Genomic DNA, 24,949 nt, shown 5'->3' with positions numbered 1-24,949 from the left:
TGAGGCGGCGGGCGCTGCGGTGTCTGTGGGGCGGCGGCGGGCCGAGCCCGGGGCTGCCCGAGGGGCCGCTGCCTCTCCGGGGCCCGTACCGCGATTCCGCCAGGGCGCCGCAGCAGGGTGTGCGGCCGAACAAGCGGGGCCCCGCCGAATGTGGAGGCTGCCGGCCCGCGGGCCGGTGAGGCGGTGGCGGTGAGGCGGTGCCGGAGAGCGAGCGCCGCCCGCCGGCGGGAAGAGCCGCTCCTCGTCTCCCGCCTGCGGCCGCGGGAAGACGGTGAGGAGAGATGAGACGGGTGAGCCACGCTTTCCCCTGCAGCGATGCACGGGGGGGCGGTAACTGGGCGGCTGCCGTTGTGCCGGGGCTCGTCGGTGCCTGCACACGGGTGTCGTGAGGAGCCACCGTTACTGGTTCTGCACGGCGGCACGTACCGAGCACCCGGACCTCACTCCAACCCCGTGGTACTCTGGCACCATCGTCTGTCTGTCCCTGCCTGGCACAGAAAAAAATAAAACCAAAGGAGCCTATAATGCAGTTCAGCTAGACGAGCTGACATCTCTTTTGTCTCAGCCTTCATCCTAAAACCCGTTCCTGACTTACATTACAACAATAATTTTTAGGCCTGTCCGGCCCTATAGGTTACATAGAGTCTGTGTAACCTTGCAGCCTATCTAAAAATACAGTTAGCAGATGTGGCTTTCATTCCATAATACCCTAGCAGAATTATCATGTCCCACACTGTAAGCAACTTCAGTGTACTGAAGTGTCACAGTTGTTGAGGTGACACTAAGCCCTTTGCACTCCTCGCAGAGGCAGAATAAGCCAATACCAAGACCCAACTGTATTCATATCTAAAGACAACATTTGTCTCTTTTTTTTTCTAAGATATTCTCTATAACATCATTATTAAATACAAGCAGAGCTTGACTTCTGTATCAGGTGAAAGGACTGTAGGACTCTAGACAATAAGTATATGGAAGCAAATTTGAATTGGCAGACAGTTTGGGAGGAGGAATAGAAGGAGCAAATCTCTGCCCAAACCTTTGAATGTTTATCTGTTCTCCCTTGTGCACTCTGGGGAGCCAGTCGGGTTGCACAGTGGATATTTTGGGGCAGCCCCACTGTGAAGATCAACCACCATGTATGGGGTCTTCTCAGAGTCTCATAAAATGTCATTTCTAAGCCACTCTTGGGCCAAACTTCCCAGGGAAAACATGCAGGTAAGAGGCAACGTGAATTGATATCCTGCTGGTGAGTGTATTCACCTTGAGCAGGGGTTGTGATTTAACCTCTGGTGCAGGAAACCGACAAATTTACTGTCAGGTTTCAGAGACAGCAAATGCCTCTTGTGTGCTTCTTCTATATCTTACAGAGCACCTTACCCTTTCAGGGGCACCTAAGCATTAAACTGCAGATTAAGTGAATGTACACATCTGTACTTGCCTGATGCATTAGCAGATCTGACTGCTTCAGGCAGGAAATATTAGACAAGTTATACACCTTATGTACAGTAAGGAGAGGAGGGAAAGAGGGGCAAGAGAGCAAAGATTTTTGCCTTTGCTATACCAGAGTGCCCCATAAAAGACAGAAGCTTTGCTACAATATACAGCAAAACATGAATCTGTTAAATTAATTGTCTTTTCCATCCTTTAACAATAGCCACAGAGATAAACTACACAGTTCTAGAAATCCACCCGTAGAACAGTGACGGCCAAGCAACTTGCACAAAAGCTGTTAGAATGTGCTAACTAGGGGAGGAGTCAGATGTTACCTGCCGTTTAACAGTGAGCTGAGCAATATTAAACAGCAGTATTATTTACAGCAGAAAAACTGAGAAGCAGCTAAGAAAGCCAAATCACTAGCAGCTAAATCACCAGCAGTAGGTTTTACTTACAATTTATCTAGTTTTTATTAGAGTCCTTGTGATTTTGGCTTTGTTAATTTTTTATGGATTTGGGTTTCTTTCACATGCGACTGTTTTACTTCCCATAAGGGTGGATATTGATATTAGTGCTTTTTGTTTCAATGAGTCATGAGTGAAAGATACAATTATATTTCATTTCACTAAAAATTTTATAAAAACCAGGTGTGTACAGTAGATACCCATCTGCACAGGTTAAGTCTTCGAGGACACAGGTCTTGGCAAAAAGCCCACGTCAGATCATAAAGCAAGGTTTTCTGCCTTGAAAGGAAGTATGTGCATAGAAACCACGTTCCTCAGGGAGGACAGAGGCCTTCAAGAGGAAGACTTCCAAAGACCCTATCTTTGGAAGGCTGATCCTGTGGATGTGAAGAGATGTGGACCTAATACTTTTCTAACTGAATCTCACTATAACAGGGGACATAGGAAGTCACATGAATCTGGCAGTCGCGTGCATATCTGAGTGTTGTGAAGTGCGGGCTCACTTAGTATTTACATTGTTTATATGCAAGTACACACCCTGGCATAGACTTATGGCATGTTCCAGTGCATGCGTGGGAAAACAACACAAGCATCCCCAAGAGTCATGCCATGCCACTGTCTCCTTCAGTGACCATTGGCTGGAGATGAAATTTTGGCTCATGCTAGCTAAAAACTCCACATTCATCCATGTGCAAGCTCAATTTTCCACTTCTCTTTTTTTTTTTCTTAGAAAGATAGATGGGCAATACCATTTATCTCTCTGTACTGTTAATTCGTCATATCTTTATCATGCCTCTTTTTATTTATTTCTTTTCTGACTGCTGTTGTCACCATTTATTATCATACGTAGGTGTTTCGGTGGCCCTATTATTTTTCACCATCATTTTCCTAGTCCTCTTCATGTATGAAAGCAAGATGACGAAAATTACACATTAGTCCAGGTGAAGATGAATCTTTGCAATGTATCATGGTATTAAAATATTTTTTGCAACATTCTCTGCCCCACTCTGAATATTTTTCTCTTTTGACTGCTGCTACACTGATCAGAAGTTTGAGCTGAAAAGCCATAACAAGTCTGTTTTCTAGATAATTGCCATTACTAAGTATTAGAATTCAAATTAGTTCTTTTTTCTAATGGGCATTAGCTAGCACTAATTCACCTGCCACTGTGCTGGTTTTAGCCTTTCTGAAGAGTCATACTGTATGTGGGCAAAGCAAACATGACTTCAGCCATAAACGAGACAATGCTAAGCATAGTTTGGCTGTGGCCATGTTTCTAGCTAAATAATGGTCAGTGGTGCATCACCTCTCCAAACCTGAAGCCCTTTATAAGCAACAAGTATTTTTTGAAATGTACAGAAAGTTTAAATATTTGTGTAAGCATCTTTCATCTACTGGGTAACTGAAGTTTAGGAAGAACAAGTTGTTTAGAAAATAATATTATTTGTTTAGATCAAAATGAAACAGTTTCTGAATTTGGCATTTGAAGATTATATAGTTTCTGCATGTGTCATTATTGTAAGGGTACATAAATAGCTTTGTCCTAGGTAAACACCTTTTGTTTAACAATCAATATAATTTTGTGCACAGGAAATAACAAAGGAAAAAATGCTTTCATGATTTTTGTATTTATATTGATGTAATACTTAAAAATCTTGCCCCAAATGCTAAATTGTACAGGTCAGCCAGTTGTTATGCTTTAAAAGAATGTCCAAGAGCTTTTGGTCCACTTTATTTAGTAATACATAAGTGAGACATAGTTAAAAAATGCAATTTTATTTAAATTAGCTCAGAGGTCTGTTAAAAGAATAAATAGAAAGTGCTCTTTAAGGCCTTGATTCTACAAATAGGCAAGTGGCATGGAACCCCTGCCTGTGTGTGGGGTGCACCGATGTGCACAGACATACCACCTGCTTGCAGCATCAGAGCCTTTACATTACTGAAAGTATAGCCCAGATCATGAACTACAGTTCACTAGTTACAAGTACCTTTCTAGCCTTCAGCAGATTGAGTTTATATTTGCAATGATTTATAAGTTTTTTGCTAGGTTCCCCAAAGTAAGCTAGACATCAAACAAACAAATAAGAAGTGATACGGGAACATACATTGAGACACTTCGGCTTAGAGCAGCAATTCATCTAGATTTGAGCTCATATAATGGCAAATTTGAGGGCAACCACCATTATTCCTACTGAGAAAACTTTCTTATTAGTCAGAAATGATTGAGGGTTTTAAGCACATATGTGCATATACCATTCATAATAATTTTAATTTGCTGCTTTTAAAAATTATTATCATAATTCCTTTTTTTCCCCATCATATTATGTCTGATTTTTTTTGAGTCCTGCTTAGACTTTAAATGTATTACAGCTAATGGTTCCTCTCCCAGGTTGATTTCTGCATGTTCTTATTTTGAGGATCTGAAAGTGAGATCCCAATTCTACAAAAAAGTGCATGTGAAAAGGAGTAATTTTATTTATGAGAGCCACTACTCTCACAAATAAAAAATACTTACACATGAGGCCTAACACAACATGCAGAAATTCAGAGATAGACAGTTTACAGAGAAAATGAGGGACAAAAAATATATATTGCAAGATTTTTGTTTCAGTTATAATTGCCTTGTATAGAATCATTTCCCAGTGTTATAGTTAGGGCCCTGTTTTGATAAGTGCTACCATCTCTGCTCCCAAGCTTTCTGCAGTTGATTATAGGTTATCATCTATTGGAGGAGGGGAAGGTAATTAAATTTTCCCTTCATTTCAGTATTTTGCAAAATTTCATTTTTCTATTTCATACGGTTGTGGGTTTTTTTATTTTATCCTATTGTACTTTAAGATTAAGCTTTGCCTTTAATTTTTTGTCTTTTTTTTTTTTTTTGCCTTTAATTTTTTGATTGCACTTTCTAATCCTAAATTAATATCATGCAGCTTTTGCTATGTAATAAATGTTCATCTGATTTTAGGCCTTCTTCTGAAAATAAATGTGGATTTAAGTTTACATATTTTCATTAGTACAAAGTTGAACAAAATTTAGCCCTAGGCAAAATGGTGCCTTACTCTGGAGACAAGTTCTACTGCATTTAGTCATTTTTGGTTAACAGTGCAAGCAGAACTAGTGATTACTACAACTGCTGTCTATGTAAAAGTAGTAGAACTGGTCTTAAATGATTTTTCAACTTTCTTACTGTTTTGTTTTGTTTTTTTTTTTTATGCTGGAAATTTCTAAGATACTTTAGCTGTTTAAAAGTTAATCAGCAGAAATTAGCAGCAATGGCCACAGGTGGACTGTAAATGCATTTTATCATTTATTATTTGGTTGTGAAGTGTCTAACTCAATAGGACTACAATCTTGCAATCTTGTGTGCAGCCTTTAATCCTTATTGCAGTTTGAATAAATAATAATAAAATGCCCTACTTGATCAATGATATACAGACACATGCTTACTTGGACAGACACAATGCTCTGTTTTTTTCACTATGGCTTTGTTTTAAAGAGTACATCCATGTAAGCTTTGCCCAGATCGATGGATTTCTTCTGCATTGCTGCCTGCAAATGCTCAGGGAGCAGCCTCCGACTTCTTATCTCACCCAGGACAATATCATCCTTGTTTCGAGGCCTCTGGGTCCTAGCATCCTCAAGGGCGCTGTGCACATCCTGCAGTTTCATCTGAAGCCAGTCCTGTCTCTCCACCGTGTGTCGATGCTCTCCAAGATTATGCATTAATTGCATCTCACTCACTGATCTTTTCCTGCATGAAAGAAAAGCAAAGAAAGAGACAAATAATGGCCCTTCTTGAATTCTAGATCTTCACTCAGAAACCCAGATTTGGGAACTTTCGTGAGGTATCACAATACAGAGCTGCAGAACATAACTTTCTAATTTGTAAGGGATAGAATGACATCCGGAGAAGAGATGGAGGTTGGATGGTGATTTTTGTTAATAATGGATATGTTAGTGAGAAGGCATGAAAAATGGGTAGTCCAGTTTTATAACTGTATTGTTTGACTATATATTCATCATTTATTTTGGCTTTTGTAGATGAACTTGGGGCTTATATGATAATAGGAAATTTATTAATAGAACTATAGTATTTATGCAGTGGTAGTTTTCCGTGAACACTAGAGCCAAGGAAGCATGATTTCCTGTGGATTTGTGTCTCAGTGCTGATTGATGTTATCTGAGTTCCAGCTAGATTCTCGCATGGTAAAAAAGATGTTATCCTGTGTAGACCCCCCGCTAAGCGTCTAATAAGAGATGCAGTTTACCCAATGATATTCCTAAGAGAACACTTACCTGATTTTTCATCCTCTACTCAGCTGCCTATTTTCCAAAAATGTGTAAGAACACAGAGTATTTGAGATCTCTACAGCTGTATCTAGAGGACAGAATTTGGCCAGCTTGGCCAAAGTCTTCAAAAGCAGAGACAGAAAAACTCTCATACACATAACTTAGGTACAGACAAACCAGTCATATTCTCAAGAACAGCTAAAGTCATCCTCCAAACTTTGGAAGTGTATAAAAATGTACTTACATCATCGGTCTTCCATCAGAGTTTGTAAAAAAGCATATGGCATATAAAATGATTGCAGTCCTGGCCAGATTTTTTATAGAGGTCATTTTGTCTATAAAGATAGAAATGAATACAGGCATAAATCTGTATTTCAAGTAATTTCTGTTAATTCCAAAGAAAATTAGTTTAGAAAAAAGTTGAAGACAGACATCAGAAAAGTGATTTTGAAAAATTTTGAGTTTGTGAAATGGGTTAGAGCAAGGAATGCAAATGAAGGATTTAGTTCTAATACTAATTTTGTGAGCAACTTAATGTTACTTCACAGGCAAGTCTACAGACTTTTGTCAGCCTTAGTTGCCCTGCATCATCATCACTGTATAGGTGCCCATCTGTTGGATAATTGGGAGAAAAACACCATGTTCTTCCATCATTATTATTATCATTATTATTATTGTCATCATCATCTACTTTATATGCTCCAAGTATGTTGAAATACTTTTATATAGCTATGGAAGCTGACAGTTTTGTTCTTTTTTCTACTTCTTTTGTATATCCTTTAGAATGAAGAGGTTGACACTTTCCTTGGCAATTTTGCATAGAGGCATAAGTCTACTCAGTTATGTCATTCCCCTTTAATTGCATAAAAGAAATCAGAACTGAGCCCCTCATCTTTTCAGTGATAAACCTGCATTGCCAGTATGAATTCCACTCTGCTTTGTGCATCATCAGCAAAACTGCCACTTCGATATATTTGAAAAATATTTATTATTGGTGATACTACAACAGGCAGTAATGACACCGTCCAAATATCAGTTTCCAGCTTGGGTTTTCACTATTGGCAGCCTGAAAAGGCATCTTTTTGTTATAACTGAAGACATTTGATACAGAGTAACTGAAACTTAAGAAATGTAAATATATAAGAAATATAAATATAGAACTCCACCATGTCATTTTTGCAATTATTTTCTGCAGCTTTACTCTAGGTCAGAAAAGCATTTATTACATGGTATCTTACATGATAGTATGAATGTGGTCCTAGCAGTCCATCTAACCCAATATTATAAATTCAGGACTTAGATTCAAGATATTTCTAACTCACTGTCTCAGATTTTTTCATTTCACAAATTTGATTCAGATAATAAACCAGTTTGATCTCACTAATATTAACTTTTTTTTAAATACTGTCTGAAAAAAAGCTAATATAAAAATTAATAAAGAATCAATGGTAGAATTTTCTAAATAAGTCTTCTAGAGCACTTGGAAGTAAAATAGAATATACTTACCAGATCGTGTCTTAAACAGATTTCTGGTTTGGGTATGTCGGCAGATGACTGTCTCTTGATGTCAAGTATATTTAAAGACTACTGAATTGGTTTAGTGGACCCCTTAAATGTAACTTTAAAATAGAGCTTCTAAGTAACTTAGAAGCCCTTTTATTGTCTCAGTTGATGTCACTCTCAACACACACCCTCCTGACCCTCATGTACCCACCCTCGGATGCTTTTGTTAATTTGGCATTTACAGGGAAAAGAAAGGTCTCAGCAAAAAATTAAGTATCCTGGGTAGCTGTGAAGAAGTTTGACTTTTAAATTCAGATTCCCTATTACTCATAGATTTGTGTGCAAGATAACATGATCTCTGAAGCTGTTGGAAGGATTTGCAAAGAAAACTTTGTGTTGTTAAATGCAGGCAGGTAAAACTTACATTAGACAGTGAGGTTAGTCATCTACAAATGCAAAATTAAAACAAAATATTGAAAAGTTGACTTCTGTAATACCTGTGGGAAATAAGAATTGTCACTTCAGGTCAGATACTAGGTTTCTTTGTGAAAGAATATACTGGAGAGGAGCAGAAACCAGAAGATGATAGAGGATTGTGGTTTTAATGAGAAACTGATGGTACTGAAAAGTTGTTAAAATACAGTGTTAGACTCTCCCTGTTCCATTATACCTATACCTATTAATATCCCTGAATCTCTCAAATGCACTAGATAAAATGGAGGCATTTGAAGAGGCTGCAATATGAATTAGTACTTTATAAATTTTAGAAAAGAAATATAGAACCCTTTGCCTACATTCTAAGAAGTGAAATGTGTAAATCAGCAATACTTTCCCATATGTATGAAGAAAGATTATTTTTAGCTGCAAGGTATTTTTCCTACATTAGTTGCTTTTTCTGAGTTCCAGCATATTTCTCCAGGAAAAAAAAAAGTTTACATCTGCACATTTTAACACACCATTTGGAAGCTATTACTGCTTTTACCATGACTGTTTTTTCAGTTATGCTATATACCTCTTGTATTTCACAAAAAGGTAAAAAAGATATTTTATAATATTGATTTACATAGATGGTATTCTCATGGGGAAAGGAAAGGAAGAACCAGAAAATCCACAAAGCTTTAAAGAGATCTGATGGTTCCCTCAGTAAATAGTAACCTGAAAAATAAAGAAATAGTCCACTTAAACAAGTTCAAGGAAACAAGGTAGAGATGGCATCCAACATTATATTGTCGGTTGTCACTATCTTTCCACCTACACAAATGGGTTTATGGGGATGATATGTTTTGTTCAGAGATTTCTATTGCAGATGTGACTACTAGGGTTAGTAACATGAAGGCTGTAGTGACTAAAAGTGCACAATGGACATGGCATACCAGGAAAGGATTTGAAAAATTTCTACACAGTTGATAATGAAAGGCTCAGGTTTTTAGATTTTACCATAACAAACTCACAAAACCTTTAACACAAAGCCTCAAGACAGTATTTTTACAGAGGCCTGGCATTCATACGGAACCTCTAGCATATAACAGCAACGACTTAACTAAAGGACAAGCGTTAGAAAATTTAGTGTCCATACACAAAAAAATCATACTTTCATAGAAACTGGCTGCAACTGATAGTGAAAACAGGCAATAAACCATTAGTAACAATTACAAAATGTGTGTCGGCAGACTTCAGTTGCCAATGTTATTCTTTTAGTTACAGCTGTATCCCTTACAACACAAACGTAAATCTGGAAGAGATCCCAGGCTGGAGTTCTGAATAAAAGTGGGACTGAGAAAACACCAGAGTATGATGTTGTAAATGAAAATACTTGATTAACTTTGGACAGCTTATAGTATGTTAGTGCAGATATGCTTAAACAAGATGTAATTTTAGTTGGCTTATTTGCTGCTTACCTAGTCTTTAAAACAACTCTGAAATAGGATGTCTGTCATTTTTATTCACTGTCATTTTTATTCAAAGGTACTCGATAGGTTGTACCTAAAATCTCAAACAAAGATGACTAAACTTGATGCTTTAGAAATATTCACATGTGAAAAAATACACAAGACAAATTAGAATTGCACTGTTTGCCTCAGATGAGTGAAGATACAAAAATAATAAAAATATGAAATATAAACCCCACTATTTGTGAATAACCAGAGCTTGTGATGGTAATTAATGAAACTTTAAATTGCAGTTCAAAATTGGCATAGCTTTATCTGTTTATGTAGAAAAAATAACTTACTTGGTTTGGATTATTGCCCCTGATATCCAGAAGTTAGATTACTTGAAAATACAGCTGCTAATAGCTTATCCCATGTCCTCTACATCTAAACTTAGCGTCTCAAATGTGGGAATGACAGATAATAGCCTAAGTGAATGTAGTTCTTTTACAAAATACTCTAATTGTGTATATTTTTGTGTGGATACAGCATATCCACTGTGTAATGATGAGCTAGCTGAAAATGGTATTGAGCTCTTTTAATGTTTCAGGAAGATGGAGGTTCACATTCAGATTCAAATTTTTCTTTCTTAAGCATCTCTTTAAAAAATTCAGATCTCTTTTGGGCACTAATTAACAGAAAAGTCCAACCCAGTAAATCAGGGTTACACCTGCAGAAATTCTGTTTAGTAGGAGGCTTAAGATTACCCACATTTACAGACAATACAGTAAAAAAGAGGTAGATAAACTCTTATGACAGAAAGAAAATCAAATACTGTCTCCTCAATGAAAAGGCATTTCATGATCTTTTGCAGGTATAAGGCTAAGTGTATAAATACAATGGTAAAATATGGGTGAAAATGCCCCAAGTTTCTTAGGAAATTACCTTCTACTAGTGAGGATACATGTCAACTGCCTACAAATGAGGACTGATCTACAGGAGAAATTTTTTGCTTCTTTTGGGATAAGAGGAGGGAAAACACAGTGGAATCTGAATCTCCTTTGTATTCTGAACACAGCAGACTATGAATGAGCCAATGCATGAGACAGTGGGCACAGCTGAATAGAGCAGTCAAGAAACTATAAAGCATTAAATGTTTCGGGTGTCTGCCAGACAAAGGCAACCGATTCAGAAATTGATTGCAAACTATTGGTGCATATGTTGCACTATCAATACTGAATTTTTTTTTCCTTTGGAAGAGAAAGAAGTGAGAGCGGGTAACTTCTGAGGCTTAGGCTGAAATACAATAATGCTTAGAACATTGTAGTTCAAATTTGTGATTATTTATTCATGTATGGCAGCAAACTGTCTCAGACTAGATCTAAGTGTGAACTGAGTGTTCTCTTCTATCATCATCTAAACCCATAGAATGTTATACTGGAAATGAGAAAATATGGCTATATACTCCAGAGTTTATTACAGTAATGGCTTCTTTGTGCCATGAGGCTTTACAGTCATCAAACAAGGGCATGGCATTACTGAAAATGAGGGAGAGGACTGAAGAACTGAAGATGTTGGAATGACAGTATGGGAGGGAAGAGCTGACCACAGCCTTTTCCTCTGACAAGACTTCTTCTTGATCAGTCACATAACTACCTTTCCCTGACCTTCCCTTATAGATTGTACAGATACTTGAAAACAACTGTGCATGAAAAAATCTCTGTGTTGCTTTGTTTGCAGGTGGTGTGCGACTTAACGTTGAATTTGTGCCATTGGATGTAATCAGACTCCAGGGTTGAAAACAAGCAGAAAGCAATTAGACAGACTTTACAGCTAGGTAGGAGAACAACTGTCATATTCTAAAACTTCTGAATTCTGTATAATCTACTTCATATATTCTATTCATTTTGTCAGGGAAAAATACTATATGCATCTTGAAATTAAACACATCCTGAGGTACATTACTGAATATGGCTAAAGGACAAAGTGTTCTAGAATTATACTCTTAAGTGACTAAAGCATATTTTCACAAATGGAACCTGGTGTATTAATATTCCTACAGAATTCTTCATCCTCTAGATTTAAGGCTTAAATACTGCAGTCAGGTTATTCCTGTGCTATGTACAAAAGCAGGTTTTGTCAACTTTGTGTGTTCCAGTGGGTAGTTCCAGATAAAATGCTTTTTAACTGCCACTATGGCTAAGAGAATAGAGCAAGGAAACAAAGTAATTGGTGACACACTGGATGATTGGTGAGGCAACCTTTCTAAATGTGTCGAAGGAATGCTTCTGTCTTGACACAATGAAGAGCCAAAGTGACAGTCACTAAACTCTTCAGAACTTCATTTGATTGACAAGATTTGTGGCTTTTCAAATACCACAGCAGTGTGTTTGGTAATTTATGTAAGCAATGTTGGGCATCTTCAGGTGGGTTTTGGGTTCTTGCAGCTAGATGAAACTTCGACTGCATGCCAGTTTCCAATTAGAGAAAAAACAGCACAGAGACTTATGTGAAAATCAAAAGATGGCCTGTCACAGTTTTAATTTGTGTCCAATCTGCTTCACACAATGTGTTTTTAGCAGCTACTGGCAAATATGAATTTAGAAATAATTGCTTGCCAGTATATTTTTTCTCCAGTTGCACAAAATCTTTCATCTGAAAACCACAATGTTCCTGAATCTCCCTGATTTCTTTCTGAGGAAAGCATATACTGATGGTATTTGTTTCTAGGTTATGGACATTCAGGCAAAGACAAATTAAATACAAGCACAACTGAGAAAAAGATAAGAGAGAAAACAGAAGCTGGTAGATTCCAGCCACAGTCACCAGACTTTAAGTACCTGTGCTTACCTAGGGAGATAAATGGCCACTGTAATGTTGATAGTGATCCAGATAATTTGTAGAGTTTTCACTGATTAAGTGAAACATACACAGTGTCTGAATGGACACCCCATTTTGATCTCAATGCACTTTAGCCATGGTGTCTAATAGAGCTATCCAATTTATCATGGATAAATTTCTCTATTGACCTATCATGGACACGCCAGGCTTTGATGATATGATCATGGATGTATGAGTGTTTGCTCTCAGCATGCCACCCTATACCATGGCTGCATAGCATTTCACATAGCATTACATGGCTGTTTCGAAGCCTAAATGGAGACCCCTGCTTACCTCATCTCTCTCTCATGAGAAGAAGCTGAAGCTTGATGAGGCAGCCCAGAGCAGCCTGGAGGAATGTTAAAATGTGTGTTAAGGAAAGTTATGAAGATGAGGTACCTCTTAGTCTCTACAGAGACATAGTTCAGTGGTCAGTAACGAAAATGTTATTGTGCATCATGAACAATAAGAATCTGTGGTTTTGAAACATACATATTGGCACATTTTTAAAGTACTGTTAGTGAATTGTAAACTAAATATGCAAGTATTTATAGAATCATGTGTGCAAGTATAGGTTTTGCTCTGGATTTAAATGCTCTGATGAATTATTTTACAGTCAGTAGTTACTTAGTGGGATATCAGCCTTCGTAACACTGAAATGCTGTGCTGTCAATGCTTTGCTGAATTCCTTGCTATAATGAATGATACAGTACTTTATAACATTTTCCAGTAGGTAGGAAGCTGGCACAGTACTCAAAACTGCTCTTGGATCATCAGATTTTTGGGATCAATACCATATATGCACACATATATAGGCCAGAGTGTTTATTGAGCTATTACTAGCTCTAAATACTTTGTGCGGGCTTGAGTTCCCTTTTAATGACATGCAATGTGGTTGGAGCTCTGATGAGGGGCTCATGCTGATTTTTCTCATCCTTGAAACCGACATGGCATCCCTGACAAGCCACACAAGGATACCAATTTTGAGAGTATAAGTTATCTCAGAGGGAAATACATGTAACATTAAAACAGGGGTGAGCCTACAATCCATGCCTACGCCTTTTCCAGTCTGAAGCACCTCACTCAAGACTTCAGGATTCAGGAACCCTCTCTTCAGCATATTTCTGCTCACACAGGCACATACATGCACATTGTAGAAAATCATAATTTTAAAAGCAATTAAGGCATCTACTAAAAATGGTTTGAGTAATCAAGACTTCAGGATTCAGGAACCCTCTCTTCAGCATATTTCTGCTCACACAGGCACATACATGCACATTGTGAAAAATCGTAATTTTAAAAGCAATTAAGGCATCTACTAAAAAAGGTTTGAGTAATTAAATATTAGTGTCCACTTGATCCTGAAATTGGGAGGTAGGGAGCAGAAGATATCTACAGGTATCAGGTTTGACCTAACAAACCTGTTTTAAGAATGAATGTGCTAGCTCTGCATAAAATAACCTTGAAAACTCAGGATGATACAGGATGGAACAACGAAGGTCTGCATTTTTATGCAGGTAGCCACATATTTTTCTATCCTTTCTACTGAAAAGACATTTCAAGTTCATATTCCCATATTTTTTGCAGTCACTGCAGATGAGCAGATAGCATCCAAGTAAGTAATCTGGAGCTTGATGAAATCTCATGGAATGACGAGTACAATTTACAAATGAATAATGACATTTCAGACCTTTCCTTTAATCCAGTGCATGTCCTGAAAAAAATCTTAGCACATAGTCAGCTGAAAAACTTGAAAACAGAGAGAACTGGCAAAGTTCATTGGTTTGTTTGGGTTTTGAAAGAAAATACCGTGCTAGGTGCTATGCAAACATGCAAGAAGATGAAGACCCTTTAATAATGCTGCTACTAAGGATGAAAAATGTGTTTTATTTTATACAAAGTTTTTATTATAACAAATAAAATGTTTTAAGTTATGGATTAAAGATCTTGTCCCAGAAATAAAGTCCTTTAAATGAAAACTTCTAGGAACAAGACATTGAATATTAACTCAGTAGTTAAATATTTCAACCTGAAGTATCATCAATATATTATCTTAATACACTTGTACATATATTTATACTGTTTCTGAAGTGATAATACTTTTCCTGTATTTTCCCTGCTTTGTTTACTCAATCCTTTTCTCTAAATTATTAGCCAGATTATTAATAGTTGTCATAATCAAGTTCTTGAATTAATAATTTTCATTTACAGAAGTCAAGACATTTTAAATACATGCATTTTATTTGCATTATAGGTATATTTTTTAATCCTTCTATATTGATCAGTAATTTTCGCAAAACTAATTTTTCTTTTTAGACCTCCCTGAAATGTCAGTACTAACATGAAATTCTTATAGGAATTCTCATAATCTACTTCATCAAGAAGTCTAACACCTTATATGCATTTTGAGCATCAGTCACTTCCTGTTCTGCTTTTTACTTCAGTCTTTTCTCGGTTAGATTTGACAATGTGGTCTATGAGAAAATACACTTTATGGTAAGATCATGGGTCTCAGGGCTTAACAGTTATTTGCTTTTTGTTTCTTTGTTTCTCTACATTTCAGTCCCGCTGTTGAGCCAGTGAGATTCAAAAGAAGAAACAATTGGAGTTTGGCTTTATAGAACATCACTCTGGCCTTTTTGACTACAGTCTTCAATAGAGGAGAGCATCATTATTAACTGTAGTGGTAGTTTCAGTGAATTACATAGTCTATACTAGTCACTGTGTCTCTTTAGATCTTCCTGACATGCATATTTCTCCTCTCTCACAAAGCTATGCAGAGTATCTCAATTTAAATTTTTTCTTGTTAAATTTCAGTTCTCTGCTTAGACTCTGCTGAGATCTATTCCTAGGCTGTCTCTTCTTCCATATGAAATTCAGACTATCTTATTTTTCTGGGCTTTTTGTAAAAGGCCTATGTTCCCACTTCTGTGCACTGCACACTCATTTTAATCTACGCAGTTTGGGCTAGGATGCAAACAAATAAAAATTTGCTTAGCTTGCACTGTGCACAAATGGCAATATAGGATGCTGAGTAGTAAAGGACATAACCCTGTATTTCTGCCCTCATTTTTTGCTATCCTTTGTTTTAAATTGTGCTCTCCCTATCTCACAGAATAGGTTAGTGAAGGTAAGAATTAACCAATGCTGCCTAAGCAAGTCACTTCATTTTCCATGCTTCATAATCCTTAAAATGGTCATCCCTATAGAATCCTGTCCCTAACTTGATTTTTTTCTGTGATAATGCCTGTTAGGAACAAGCTTTTCTCCAGGTAAATTTCCTCTTCTTGTCTCTCTTGCCCTCTTCTTACTGTCCACTACCAAAACAGCTGTTTTTCAATATGTAAGAAAAAATAACAATGACTGTATATAGACAAATATTTATATATAAAAAAGCAGAATCTGTAAGAAGCAACCCAAACTTACACTATTCTGCTACAAGCTGTTTCTTCCCTTCCTGTAAGTTGTACAGTTCTGCATAACCTCAAGATTGTACACTCCTGAGTATGGATTGCATTGTTCCATTAACTCTTCTGTAGTCATCATCCTGTAGCAGTAAAAAAGGGCTTTGTAGTTTTACAGTGATCCTACAATGCATCTTAGAATCATGTAAAGGAAGGATTCTGAGTCATCATTCCTTGGAGCCTTGTGAAATGAAACATCAGAATAATTTAGGCAATTACTGCATGAATTTTCCCAAGATTAGTGCCCCTTCTCCTCTCTCATGCACTGGGAAACTCCTTTAAAAGGAGTCTGCATCTCTCTGTAGTACAAATGGCCTGAAAAGCAAAGGCATTGTCAAAAGCTAATAGGAAATAGGGCGTACTAATGTGCAAACAGATGCTGAGGCAACAATAGCATCCTAGACCCCCAAATCACTTTTATTCTGAGAGGCCTATAAACATTTGTGAGAGTATAAATTTATGAAGGTGCACAGAGGAGATGGCTTGAACTAACCGTTTGTTTTTGTTCCATGCTAGCATCTGTGCTGTAACTATAAGAACAGACTCTATAAATAGCCCAACCCAGTTACCTTTTTCAGAACTTCAGGAATGGCTAATCCCCAAAATAGATGAATTACATAACTCTGTTCTCTAAACATACTCGTTCACTCTTCAAATTGGGTTCTTTGCGCACCAGTGTAAAATTAGAGCATCCCTCTAGCTTACAGTCAATACTCACAGTTGTTCGGTTGACATAGTTGTATTAACTCAAAGGAGCAATGTTAATTTTCAGCATCTGAGGATTTGGACTTTGGCTGCAGATAAAGTGCATTTAAAAAGAAGAGCAGATTTGAAATATCAGACTGTAACACTGATTCTAAAGTTAAATTAGGTAGGCTCAAAAGGGCATATTTTTGACGCACAAGGCTGAATGCACATGGCTGAGTTATATGAGGGGGAGCAAATATTCAAAATGAATCATGCACATTTGCAAGACTGTCCTTGAACTTAAGGTTACAACAGAAGCTGGAGAATTGTTTTTTCCTCTGGAAAATGGTAGTATTTAAGAAGCACTGTATACTAAAGGAAAGGTCTCAGTCTGGAGTTCTGAAACCTATCCTTAAAGGAGCAACTGTACACAAATCTGGACCCAGTGTATTGTAAATGGAAATGCCATTCTTGGATCAAATGCTAAGTCTCTGACACTCTAAGGCTGTATTGAAGTATGAAGCTGTGTATTGGAAGTATCTGGAAACAGAATACCACAGGAGTCCTTAATGCATACAATTTTATGGTCTGTTACTGCCTTCTCAAGCTGAGCAATCATGTATGTCACTGCTACAGTGGCCTAGCAGCCTAATAATGTAAACAGAAGACATTGCATTCGTATGGGCAGTTCTGAAGTCACACATGCTTAAATATGACCTCATCACATTAAGGATATACTTAGAGGAATAATATCCTTTCAGGAAAGAGTGTTCTAGACCTGTACTATCACTAAGGCCTGAACAGGTCTCTTGTTCATGGTAATTCTCATACAGTCTTTGAGGGAAGAGTTACCTTGTGCATTTTACAGATGAGCAAACAGAAATAGGAAAAACTATGTCCACAAATCTCAAAGCTGAAATCTACTTAGAATGATCGGAAGTATAACCTGTACCACTGAGTTTAAGTGGAGATACTTTCCCATAAAAGTGGTCCACACTGCGTAACATGGCTGCAGAGACCAAAAGCTGAACTTGCTTGGTATGTGAAGTCCTTCATTCCAGTCAGCAGTGCAGACCACAGAGCTATGAGTCTAATACTGCTCAATTATGTAATGTTTACAAGCTCTTTGCCACAAGTGATCTAACACCTGCAAGAGGGACATATTTCCCACTCTGCTAGGGCTGCAATCTGATCTTGTCTTCCCTGTATTGATCTTCACAGAGGAATTACACAAAATCTGCAGACTGTTTTTTTGAGGCTTCTTGGATGTTACCAGATTTTCACTCTATGTGTGTCTTATGTTTTGTGCTCTAGAGACATACTTACTTTCTTTCCACCAGCCTTCACTATTTTATTCATCTCTGTTGTGGTTCTCTACTGGGTTTTTATTCCTAATTTATAATCAGTCATATGGCACACTATGTACCATATTTCTGAAGAAATATGAATACATATTGTTCTGCTTAATTTATAGCTCTGCTCTTTTGAAGCATGAAGTAAAAGCTCTTTGCAAAAATATGAACACCGAATGGAATTATTGTCATTTTTTGGATTTCTGGGGAGCCTCGTACTGACAGCTGTTATTGCTGATGCCAATCCCACTTCCATGTAATAAAACACTTCTCTGTGTTACCTCACTGCACAAGTATGATAAATACTTCGTTACAGGCATTTACTTCCATCCTAGTCCTTCCGTGATGGTGAAACACAGGTGTTAACAAGTCATTCAGCTTCTGTGGCTGCATTGTAAATAGCATTAGAGTACCCAGGTGATGATATCACATCAATATTTTGCATTTCCAAAGAAATATCTTGCATCTTTATTTTTTTTAGTACAGACCATGAAACAATACAAAGGGCTTTTCAAATTTCTCAATACTCAGAAAAGACTACTGTCCATGTAACATTTTTAAAAGAAGAGGTTTTAAACTATCTCCTGTTTCACAGAATCATTTAGATGCTCAGCAATCCTGCAGTTCAACTGGCTGCTCAAAGCAGGGTCAACAATGAATTCAGACCAAGTTCCTCAGGGCTTTATCCAGTTGGATCTTGAAAATCTGCAAAGACAAAGATCTCAGAAGCTCTCTGGGAAACCTGTTTCAGTGTTTAATTGCCTTTAAGGGGAACCTTTTTTTCCTTAGTCAGAATCTCATATATTTCAATTTGTGGCTATTGTCTCTCATTCTCTCACAATGCACCTTGGTAAAAAGCCTGGCTCTGTGTATTCTTGGCAACCTCCTCTCAGGTACAGAAAGGCTGTTACTAGGCCCTCCTAAGCCTTTTCCAGGCTGAATAAGCTTTTCTAATCTCCTTTTCATAGGGCACGTGATTCAAGCCCCCCACCATTGTGGTGGTCCTTTGCTGGATTTGCTCAGTTTGATCATCTTTTCTCTAGTGGGGGCCCCAAAACTGAACACAGTATTCCAGGTGCAGCCTAGTGTGCTGAGTAACAGGGGATGGTCCCTTCTCCCAGTCTGCTGGCTGTGCTGCTGTTGATAGAGCCCAGCATGCTCTTAGCCTTCATTGCTGCCAGGGCATACTTCTGAATCATGTTTAGCTCACTGTCCACCAGGACCCAGAGGTCCTTTTTGGCAGTGTTTGCTGTAGCCAGTCAGTCCCCAGCCTTTACTATTGCAAGGTATTAGCCCATCTCAGGTGCAGGACTTCGCATTTGTCTCTACTGAATTTGATGGGGTTCCTTTAAGCCCATTCCTCTAATCTAATGCCATGTCCTTCTGAATGGCAAGCCTGTCTTTGAGCTGTCAGCTGCACACACACACACCGCCCCCCGAGGCTGGTGCCACTCACAGGTTTGCAGAAGACACATTCTGTTCTCATCCTCTGGGTCACTGATAAAGTTACGAAAAAAGATCGGTCCCAGAGTAGACCCTTGAGGAACTCCACTTGTAATTGGCCCCTGGGTGAAGTACAAACCATTAACCACTGTTTTTTAGGCTTGCTGATCCAGGCAGGTTTTCACCCATCTAGTAGTCCATCTGTCTAGACTGAATCCCATCTTGGTACAAGAATACAGTGGAAGATTGTGTCAAAAGCTTTGCTAAACTCAAAGCAGACAATATCCCCTGTTCTCATCTCACAGTCATTTCAGGCCAGTCAATGCCATGATGGGTATTCCCTGTCACTTTTCTCCTTATGTGCCCAGAAATGGCTCCCAAGTCTCATGCTGTGATTGTACAGGAACAAAAGTGAGGCTGATTGACCTGTAATTCCCAGGATCATGCTTATTAAAGGAAAGGAAAAATATGCAAGACATGCAGACAAGTTAGATCATGGTTTCCACCACATCTCTGCAGCAATTTTTTTTTTTTTAAAAAAAAGGATTCCAGGCTGAGGTAGTTACATTGAAGTTTTGTATGCAAAATAAAAAGCAAGAGGGGAAAAAGGATGTTTCATTTAAAGATATATATGAAGAGATGTTGACTGAAAATAAAGAAGATTTAGCTGTACAAAGGAAGCTGAACTAGGCATCTCAAATGCCATTAATATGCAAGGAAAGTGGTATTGTAATTACAGAAATAAGTTATGTAAGGTACTTAAAGGATCTTCAGTATTTAGTTTTGTTTACACTAAGCAAAGCATTCAGCAGAAATAGCCTCTGTTCTGGAGGACAGTGAACCAGTTGTATCAGTCTTTGGAAAAGGCTCTTGGGGGTCATATGGTGTCTTATATGATAGTAAGCTTTATTTAGGTACATGGGTTGCCCTAAGAATTAAAATGGAATAACAAAAACCGGAAAGATTAACCAAAATAAATAAAGAAGATCCAGCTTCACTTCTCTCTCAAAATTATTTGAATATGCTAATAAAGTAGATAAAGAAGACAAACAGGAGTATGACCTGATTCAGTAATCTTTGTATTCCTAAGAATATCTCATGTCAAGAGATATCATCCACTGGAGCATGAGTTTCCCACAAGGATTTTGTCCCCTCACTTTCTGTTTTCATCAGAAAAAGAAGCCAGTTACTGGAAAACTATTTATCTGAAAAGAAAGAAAACTTGTGCATTTTTTTTAAATCAATGTGTTTTACCTCATTTTATATTTTTATCATGCAATATTTTGGCTACAAGTTGGCTTTGCCAAGTTTCACAGAAAATTTTTGCCTCTCAAGGGGTTCCAGCAAGCACTGCAAAACATTCAAACACAAAAGCTTTTGAAAATCTGGTGCATTTGCAGCATCTCAACAATAAGTGTTCCATTATAATTAAAACTATACTATTAGTCATGTATTTGTAATGAGGGGTGGATCTGCTGAGATGGTTGTATCACAAAGGTCATTCTTTGCATAGCATGCATTTTACTTGGCTCATGTTATAATTACATCTGTACAGCTAATTGATTTCTTCAGGTATCTTTCTTAGAACCAGAAAAACAAATCAAAACTACAAAATATTATGTGGGAGGAGGTGTAATTTGAACTTATCATACTGTCTAAATCACACATGCAGCAAGGCGAAGTAGCACTTTATAATGCTTTTCTGTTCATTTACCGTATATTATACAGATTATTTATACATGTATTCAATATTTTTGTTTTCTGACCCAAGAGCTCTGACAACACCTTCAAGGGTTCAATGGCAGTGACTTCCTTCGGTGTAAATTAGAGAGATCAGGTTTTCTTAAGTGTCTTGAAACCAGACTGCCAGGATTTTGGGGGTTTTTATTTGTAGTTTCACAAGCATTGAACCTCATGTAAGTTTCCTCAGAGACCACTGCTCTTACAAGCCTAAGGTTCTCACTAGGGAATCTCCCTTCACTTGTGCCAGTGGTCCCAAAAGGAGAATTTGGCCTATAGATCAAATTCCCTAGCTCCCAGCTTTCTGTTCTGAGAGGCAACTAGGCATTCATTAGCAAAACCAGTTCTTTTACCATTGTAAAGGTAAGGATGCACAACAGGAAGCCTACCCTCAGTGAAGTCAATTTTGTATTAAATTTTGATATATGATGTCAGTTTAGTGATGTCATCAATGGACTTAAGTTTTATTCAAAACCATGAAAGTTTAAATTAAAAAAAGGTCTGTAAATTGTGCCCCTGCAGAGCTGGTGAAATTTTAGGGAGGCCATGGGTTTCTAAGTGACTCCTTCCAACACCTAGAATAGGGATAAGTTCTGGAACTTAGGGTTTGACTGATGTTTGACCTGGAGACCTTCTCTTCTACAGCTGTTTCCTTTGATGACATCCACAATAAAAGATTCAAGTGTCCCATGTACCACCAGACAGGATAGGGGTTTACTTGCTGGGGAAATGATTTAAAATGGTAAGAAGCCTGGGGGTAAATTGCTTATAAACTTTACATGGATATTCTTCAATTCTTGCATATTAGAAAGCTGAGCAAGGTCACTTTGTTTGTATATCAGGGCCTAATTATGCTATCAAACATGTTTTTTTCCAGATTTTAGTGCTAGAGGATCGTGATAGGTTGGAAAATACCTATAAAAAGAAAACATTTCCCTCTGTATTTTATTTTAAAGACGTTTCTCTATTACACACACTGAAGTTGCGGAACAAACACCTACTGAAGGACAGCTAAGAAAGCATCTGGGTGAAGGCATCTGAGTATGCAGTTAGCAATGCAGCCCTCTCGTGGAGGGAAGGGAAAGGGTTTCTTTAACATAAGTGTATGGCCATCTAATTATCAGCAACACTGTGAATAGGTTTGCTCTGGCTAGTGAAACCAAAAATATGGGATGCCTCACTCTTATTAGTGAGAAGCAAATCTCTCACATGTGCAAGAAGAAAACAGCTGAAAGGCCTACTCCTAAGAAAAAATATCTGAACAATTTGCCATGCAAATAATACAGAATATGACAGAATCTTTCCACAGTCACTCCTGTGTTAACAAGGAGAAGCTGGGCCAAGATAACCCTGCAGTAATTCTGATGAAGTCAATGAACTGTGGATGCATAAAAGCTGAATCCAGACTGTGTTGTAGCTAATTTTTGTGTTCAGTTTAAGTGTTGACAGGTGAACTCTTACAGATTTAGAAAGAATGCTTTAGGAAGTTACTGCCTTACCTGTTGACTCCCCCTCCCAGCTGGGTTTCATTGCCACAAATATTGAGCTGCATGAATTAGGCATCTGATCATTTCTAATCAGCTGCACGGACTGTCAGATTTCTACCCAGAATAAACCAACAGGAACTAGGCCTATATGAACAAAATTTGTAGATACTTGAGATAAATCAGGTATAAGTAACAAGTACCTGTAGTAATAGTGATTCACACAATAGCCCTTATATCAGTACTCTGCTGCAGCAATACAATCGTAACCTCCAAAATCATGTATCTCCAAGATCTGTTCATTACAAAAAGCCACCGTATTAAACTGTTAGTTATTCATAACCATCACATGATTTTCATGGAATTAGAACTTGAAATACTTAAAAACCATGTAATTAAGAAGCTTTTGAAAATGTTTATCTTTCACTTTTTTAGGACTTGGGCTGTATCATGTGATCCAACGTATAATAATTGAGAACCACTGATCTATGTTAAAATAACTTTCCCACTATCCACTTAGTTCCTCCAGTACAAAAAAAAAAATACCCCCAAACCCAAAAAATACAGAAACAAAATACCTTGACAGTTTCTTATTTTCCAATGAGAATAAAATTATACTTTTGTATCTTTCATGTTGTTTTCCCTGGGGACATTTACATATATCCTGTAGGATGTAATTTTATCCTCAGAATATCCTCAGTTTCAGTTATATTCTGGTATCTGTATATAGATATATACAGTATAGTCCTGTATCTATCTATCTATCTATCTATCTATCTATCTATCTAAGTATAGACCTGAAATTATCCTTCAAATAGATTTCAACTGCAATTCCAGGAAAATCTTAACTCTCCTTCAACATTTAAAGCTGACTTTGCCTTCTGCTAGACTTACAAGGAATGGACACAACTGTATTTTGTGACATTTTGTCAAGTGATGTTTGTTCCTAGCACAGGAATCTAAATCAAAGCAAGCTCCAGAGAACAGATGCTACACATTCAACCCTCTGCAGGTGCTTTGTGCAGGCCACATGATTTCCAGACATAAACCTAAAAGAAAAAAACAATTCCTTACCTCTTAGATTTTATTCTCCTCAGCAAACACTAAGGAAGGCTAAAAATACAAAGTAAACCCCAGTATTTTCATAATAAAATTTAGACCTTACCTATCCTAGGAAACTTCATGATGACAGAAAAGGAGGTAGTGACATCCCAGAGAAAGAAAGTAAGAGGGTGAATAATTTAAATAATTTTTTCACTAAAAGGTCATTAATATAATATTTTATTTCTTTTTTTAGCTCCTGGTTAACCACTGCAACCAGTGAGTCAATTGGAGAAGGAAACAGTTGTTTGAGATTTGTCATCTCACTGCCCACATCTATGGTGCATGATCAAGCAAAGGGGACACGTCTTTTTCCAGGAAGAGATTGAGCAAAACCTGACAAGGTAGGTAAAATTAAGTGAGGGGAGAGGGAGGAACGTGGGAGGAGAAAGACCCTCTTTCACTTAGAAAAAAACAAAACCCTTTTGTTTTTCCTTTAGCCAATGTAAATAAACAGAAAAGAATAATTAAGAGTTTTTAGAAAGTCCCTTGCTGGCCACTTTTAACTGTCCCTTACAGTAATTTACCCCTGATTAAGTATGGAGAAAAGTAGAAGGGAATAGAGCTATGGGAAGAGAAAGAACAAGAAGTGGAAAGTAAAAGGGCTACAGGACCAGGGACCTCTGTGACCCTGGTTTAGAGGAATCCTCATAACCACTGAGTATTGCTGTGGTATCAGTAGGACTACACTGAATTTATAAGGTATACTGTAATGCCATAAAATATCTATCTAAGGCGTATCTGCACAGCTAGGTGAAGTTGCAGAAGTGATGCGAACAGACACATTCAGGCTCTTTATAATCCAGCTACTTAATATAGCAAGCATAATGAAGACCTGGCAGCACGAGCTTCACCATGGTGTGGAGCCCAAAACCAAGCTGTCTGAAGATATTCTGTTGATGCTAGTGTAGTCTGAGCTAACGGTAACATAGCTGATGTCGATGTACCTATCCGGCTAAATGGTGGAGTACTCTAGTACTCTGGTATGGACTGTTGCTTGAAGAAATCCTTACGTTAACACCTGTCTCAGACAGGGAAACACAAATATCATATGTTTCAGCATGTAGAACAACTGTAATCATGCTTCCAGAGAACTGGAAGAAAGACTGCATCATTCTTCAACCATGGATGTCATGAAATGATTTATACTTTTTTGAACGTTGACTTCTCTCATCCTTCTCTCTGAAAAGAGAGATCAATTCAATAATAAACAATGTAGGGGAAAAAATAACCCCTAAT

The 24,949-nt window shown here is 37.7% G+C and overlaps 1 protein-coding gene across 1 annotated transcript; it reads right to left on the bottom strand.

The window, feature by feature from the left end:
• Nucleotides 1-17: 17 nt before the first annotated feature.
• On the bottom strand, nt 18-15,353 carry PTH (parathyroid hormone). Its single transcript, XM_080404859.1, has 2 exons — nt 6,433-15,353; nt 18-5,649 (listed from the first exon to the last, which is right to left on the bottom strand). Exons 1-2 carry the CDS (start codon nt 6,549-6,551, stop codon nt 5,376-5,378), a joined length of 393 nt encoding a protein of 130 aa, XP_080260985.1. The 5' UTR covers nt 6,552-15,353; the 3' UTR covers nt 18-5,375.
• Nucleotides 15,354-24,949: the final 9,596 nt, after the last annotated feature.

Source organism: Falco punctatus, assembly GCF_963210335.1.
Source record: "Falco punctatus genome assembly, chromosome: 10".
In the NCBI taxonomy this organism is placed as follows: Eukaryota; Metazoa; Chordata; class Aves; order Falconiformes; family Falconidae; genus Falco; species Falco punctatus.
Note: the sequence above shows the minus strand (reverse complement) of the source record. Positions and strands in the feature narration are given on the sequence as shown.